This window comes from Prosopis cineraria, unplaced genomic scaffold, assembly GCF_029017545.1.
Source record: "Prosopis cineraria cultivar Desert tree isolate PC_DT_omini unplaced genomic scaffold, ASM2901754v1 PC14, whole genome shotgun sequence".
Classification (NCBI taxonomy): Eukaryota; Viridiplantae; Streptophyta; class Magnoliopsida; order Fabales; family Fabaceae; genus Prosopis; species Prosopis cineraria.
The window spans coordinates 959310-965309 of NW_026555345.1; the positions used below are offsets into that span (position 1 = coordinate 959310).

The 6000-nt window shown below is 34.1% G+C and overlaps 1 protein-coding gene across 1 annotated transcript; it reads right to left on the reverse strand.

Moving 5' to 3' along the window:
• Positions 1-3907: 3907 nt before the first annotated feature.
• On the reverse strand, positions 3908-4859 carry LOC129293481 (actin-depolymerizing factor 5-like). Its single transcript, XM_054931474.1, has 3 exons — positions 4737-4859; positions 4393-4652; positions 3908-4314 (listed from the first exon to the last, which is right to left on the reverse strand). Exons 1-3 carry the CDS (start codon positions 4755-4757, stop codon positions 4164-4166), a joined length of 432 nt encoding a protein of 143 aa, XP_054787449.1. The 5' UTR covers positions 4758-4859; the 3' UTR covers positions 3908-4163.
• Between the last annotated feature and the right edge of the window lie 1141 nt (positions 4860-6000).

Sequence of the window (6000 nt, forward strand, 5' to 3'; positions counted from 1 at the left end):
AAACATTGCAACGGATTTAAAAGTTGAGAAAACAAATTGCAATTTAAAGTTTTTAGTGCTACTCAACCTATAACTTTAAGGGTACATTGCTCATTTATCCAATTTAAATCTTATTTAGATTAAAGATAAAATAATGGATTTGAAGCATTTTAGTGATTGATGATTTTGGTGATAGTAGTAAAAGTATATTGTAAGAAGATAAGGAGGAGTATTTTTTTGTATAATGGTAGTTATGGTTGTCACCACTTGAATTAGTTTTAAGTGACGCTTGTTTCCAGTGATGGATGTGTTTTGCAGCCTCATTCCTAGATTCATTTGTTCATCTTTGTTCTCTAAATTCAATTTATGGTGTTTGGACTTAAAACAAAGTGTCATCCTAAAATCATAAAGGAAAAAAAATTAAAATGACAGGCCCAAATAACCAAAAAGCCCAGTCCATTATCTCAAGAAAAAATGCCCCATACATACTTAGTGTGATTTTTAAGATTCAAAATGACTAAATAAAAAAGATTGTTGAGTGGACGTGAGTGCATCATCTGACATACCACAAATCTTTTAAGATTGTGTTGAGTGATCTCGGATATTTCACACATAAGCTTCAAATCTTTTGGGCATAACAATTTTAAATGAGCACTTATAAAAGGAGTTCAAACAAATCACTAGTAGGGGCCACCACTATCATCATCAATAGAAACACAATTTGCCAAAACTCATTTTACCTTCTAAGTTATTTACTTATATTCTCAATTTAGGCTTTAATTTATTTTCAATTTTAAGTTGTAATCAGCACAACTCTGTATTGCATATTTTCATTAATCAAAAATGCTTTTTGTTTTAATTTTTTTTGCATCTTCACATCCTTATGAATCGAGACAAAAGAGCCGAAAGACTTTATTATTATCTTTGAATTTAGTATCTTTAGCACACTTGATTTTTATTTTTATTTTTATTTTTTGTTTTGTGAAGAACACATAGGATAAATATTCTTTCTTAAAAGGAAGGGTGCAAGGCGCATGCTGCTTCCTATATTAATGCTTGTCTTGCGCCGCCCGACCAAATTATCCATCCTTTTATCGTCTACCCCTCATTACCTGCCTTGCCTTCGCACCAAAACATCTCCCTCAGGTATCTCTCTTATAAATGATTTCTGGGAAAATGAAAATTAAATCTAAAATAAATAAAGTAATTTAATTTAAGTCTCAATTAATTTTAAAATACTAACAAAGTCCCATACATTTTTTTGACAAATTTGATTATAAAAGAATGAGCTTAAATATCCTTGAGTTAAAATTAAAAATTAAAAAATAAATTGCACATTCATCAAAATTGGAAGCTAAACTTACAAATTTTTAAAGCTATTAGAATAATAACTTTGTTGCTTTTTAGATTCTAAGTATTAACATTTATGTTCTTTCTTAAATGTGAAAAATGAGTTACAAATTCATCATTTTTAAATTACAAAATTGGGAGGCACGTTTGCAAATCCCTAGAGTTATGTAAACAATAATTTTATTACTTTTCAACTTTAAATATTAACATTTATATTTTTTATTAAAATTTAAAAAATAAGTTATAAATTTTTCAATTCAAAGTTGCAAAATTAAAAAGCAAATTTGCAAATCCCTAGAGCAGTTAGAGTAATAATTTTATTATTTTTTAACTTAAAATATTAATATATGTATTTCCTCTTAAAATTTTAAAAAATAAATTATAAATTCATTAATTCGAAGTTGCAAAATTAGAAGTTAAATTTATAAATTGTGTTCCTTGTTAAATTTAAAAAAAAATATAAATTCATTATAATAAAATTATAAAATTTAAAAATTTTTACTTAAATTATCAATGGTGTTTTAGACTTTTCTCAGTGCGTCAAAATATCATTTAAGGACATAGAAACTTAATTGGCGTTATGAAATTATTTGGGACTTACGTTTAATAAATTAGTTTTCTTGAAACTTAATTGTCATTTGCCCATAATTTCTCTCCAGTTCCATCATTCACTTATTTCAAAAAATAATAATAAATGGATGTTGCTTGGGTCGCCAGATCGGTTTAAGTCTCGGTTTGTTCGGAGGACACGTCATCATTTCGATTTTCGAGCCATTCATGTGGAAAGCTGCCACAGGTTGGGGATGAGGAAGATACAAAGCGAGCACCAAATGGGCCTGCACCCTTCTATGTGGCCCAACTATCCAACTCTTGCCCACCCCACCTCCTCCTTCATAGTCATCGTGGCCCATTCATAGTGCCACCTCACAGCTGGCACCTGCTTTCTCAGCTCCAACCCAACTCTGGTTCCTATCTTCGCACGCGCACGCACGCGCACGCACGCGCACGCATGCGGTATGCTTGTTTTCAATTACTTGCATCCTTCTTCCATGCAGACCACCTCATCCAATGGAAATACATGAATTTCTTACCTTAAATAAGCCAGCCCCCAAGTTCAATATTCACTCATTACGCCTCCCGAATGGAAAATCACGATATTGCCCTCACCTTCTCTCTTACGTGCATCATTTGGAGATTATCAACATCAAGCCTTTTACTTACTATTGAAGCTGGACGCTTAAAAAGGGCCAACAACCAAAATACTACGCTCCATTAGAGCACATAAACGGATAAGATCCACGTCAATCCTACTCTGCCTTCTCTTGTTTTATTTCATTCTCAACCCATTACTTTTTACTGTTCAGCCAGCGTCTCCTGCTTGCCCTCTGACCCTGAACATACCAACACCGGAAGTTTCCACTTGTCGGGGTACTGTATCATTAGTATCAGTGCATTATCAATGCTAGGAGTAATATTAAATAAAATCAATAACAAAATCATATTATCCAGTAAAAAATTGATGTATGAGAAAAATGTTTGATAGTAGTAAAAGGGTCACTAGAAATATGGTTGGTTGATTGAAAGTATGGTCCTGGATAACCTATATATGGGCATCCACCAACCCGGGCATCCACCAACCCCACAATGAGTGTGAAGATGAAGGGAAAAAGGCTAATAAAAATAAACAGTGAGAGCCGGAAAATCCTGTCCCATGGGTGGGAGGGTTTTGTGGGAGAGATGTAATAGAGATAGGGGATGGGCCGGCCCTACCTTCCCTTGCGTCCCTAGTTAAGGTCCTGTTAGCCTGTAACCAGGCAGGACCTGGCCCTTGCATTTTCAAATACATCTTCATTCTTCTCCTTCACCTTAACTACAGGCTGCTCTGACGCATGTGAAACCCAGCTCGAGCTCTTTTTTTTTTTTATCCTCACTTACACGAGATAATAAATAATAGACCATCCGCAAAAACTACTCCTTCAATACTCAGGCCATTCCACTTACACACTAATTTATCCATCTCTTTTCATCTTTCCATAATTAAATGCCGGAGATTGAAATTTCTCAACGTAAATGATAACTAAACCATCAGAATATGTTGCCTTCCGTCACTTGATGAGTTATTTCATATTGGCATATTACATTAGCCCTCCAGAAATCCTTAACTTTTTTCTTTTTGTAGTAGAACATCTTCAGCTTTAATTTATATCAATACATTATAAGAGTTTAACTTAATCTTTAATATTTTTTTTTATTTTGAATTTTATGTTGTGAGTTGTCAATGAAATCGATACCCATAATATAAACTAAACTTATGATTATATTAATAAAAGAAATATTTCGAACAAATTAAATTATGCTCATTTTTATACTATGGAAGCAATTTATATATAGAAGCATTCATTTGCTAACATGTAAATATCCCGGCAAACCAAAATTGTTGCTAAGGATGTCTAGAATGAAATTGAACTCCGCCCAACTTAGCCATGGTAGTAACTAGCAAGCCACCTTTGTCAAGGGATAAGCACGAATTGAAAAAGAAGCACGAAGGTTAATTAAAAAAGGAGGAAGAAGAAGAAGAAGCATGAAAGTGAGACTCCTCCATCCATTCAACACGACTCATAATTCAAAGAGATAACAAGCTCTCTTCCTCTTCCTCATAACTTTATAACATATAACAATTATTATGATTACCAATTAGTTATCCCACTTACATCAGATTAGTCCATATTAACCTAGAAAGCAAGCGAAAGCACCCACATCACATCTGCACATCGATTTGTCATTGAAGAAAGTCATTTTTATTTTATTTGGTTAATTTAGCAGCCCAGTCTTTTCTAGTAAGCCTTCTCTTTGATAATATCGAATCCCATCTCCGTCGGATCCGTCGCCTGCACTTCATAGTGGATTCCTTCCAGAGCCCTTCTCAGCCCATCCTTCGATGTTGCGTACAGCATCTTCGCCCTTATCCTCGATGCCGTCGGGGACCTGCAATTCTAAATCATCAGGGCTAACTTGCAATTTTCCAATTATCTCAGACAGAGATTGATGGAGAGAGAGACGGACCAGGCGATGAAGAAGATTTTGCTCTTACGGCAGTTATCGACGGTCACGAAATCGAAGTCGAAGACGGCGTATCGGCAATCGTCGTTGGGCAAGGATGCGGCCAGATCGTCGTAGCCCTCCGCGGCGGCCCCGACCTTATCGACAGTGACGAGCCTTGATCTTTCGTCGATCTTGAACACGATGTATCTGTGAACCTTCTTCCACTTCATCTCCATGAAAGAGTTCTTGCACTCGTCGGTCACCCACATTCCCGTGGTCGCCTGTGCGGCACAATTATCAACACAGAAAGGTCAAAAGACGATGAAATTGCAGGAGACATAGTAAAGAACAGAGATGTAAGGTACCATCTTGAAAGCCATAGCCATTGTTGCCGCAACTGGGAGGTGAAATTGAAGAGGATGAGGAAGGTATGGAGAGAATTGCTTTACTTGAGCTTTGGGTGAAATAGGAAGATGGTTTGAACGGGAAAGGAGGATGTTGGGTCTTTATATTAAAAAATTGGGTCAGGTACTCGGGTCATTATTTTGGTGAATCAGGGGGCCGGGAGCCACAAAAAAGCGTCCGCTACTTCTTCGTATTTACACTTTGACCCCTTACCCCATAATTTAGATTTAGATTATGCATTTCTTTTTTGGCCACATAGTTCATAAACATTTTAAATTTATTGATCGCATTTACATATATAGATAATAAAAAAAGTTAAATGATAAAAAAGTAATAACAATAAATTAGTTTCATCTTAAATGAAAAACGTAAACAGGTTAAAAGTGATATTTTTGAAAACTGAATTTCCAGTAAATCTGGACAAGGCAAAAGATATTTTTTGGGGGGGGGGCAATGGCAAAGGAGTTTAAACTAGGTGAAAAATATTTCAAAGATGCCGGCAGTCAGTTTAATTATCACTTACCATATTAGTTCAATAAATCATTTCAATTTCAATTAAAGCTTACTATAATTCCTTCCATCCAATTTAGTAATGCTTAAGAACTTCCATAATTAAACACTATAAATGGAAATGGGTACACATCACTCTTCCATTCAAGTATGGTATCATGAATTCAATTTAATTTTTTTGGTTCAATTTGTCAAATAACTAATACCAATATACAAAATAAAATTTATAGCAACTCATGAATAGTGTGTGTATTTTTTTGTTTTAAAGCATAATAAGTAGGCTTCATCAACAACAAAGAATATCTCCTCTTGAAATTTTGAGAGTAAAGTGTAGACTTTTAACAACTAAATTTTTACACATATAAGGGTTAAAATTTAAATTCCCAACCATTTACTTAACTGACAAAAGTCTCTACTACTTATTGATATTTAAATGCAAAGAATGCACTTTTAATACTTTAATATGGGAATTTGATTCCAATTGATTTTTTTGAACAGAGCCCATTAATATAACATTAGGGGAGTTTATTGGCATTTTCCACAACAATATATGAAATTGTAGTAGAGCGTTTCAACTAACCAAATAATCTGTAAAGAAATATGATTGAGAAAAAAAACTTTATTTTAGAGGTAGTATTATTGTAAAGAATTTCACAATACCACGAAAAGAAATCTCGTATTTTTGGTGCATATACAATAGACAAACTTTGTCGG

Excerpts from the sequence above, each read along its gene's own strand:
- LOC129293481 (XM_054931474.1), bottom strand. The coding sequence starts at position 4,757 with ATGGCTATGGCTTTCAAGATG. Across the intron at positions 4,653-4,736 it reads TGGCTATGGCTTTCAAGATG|GCGACCACGGGAATGTGGGT; the intron begins GTACCTTACATC and ends TGTGCCGCACAG. Across the intron at positions 4,315-4,392 it reads AAAATCTTCTTCATCGCCTG|GTCCCCGACGGCATCGAGGA; the intron begins GTCCGTCTCTCT and ends TTAGAATTGCAG.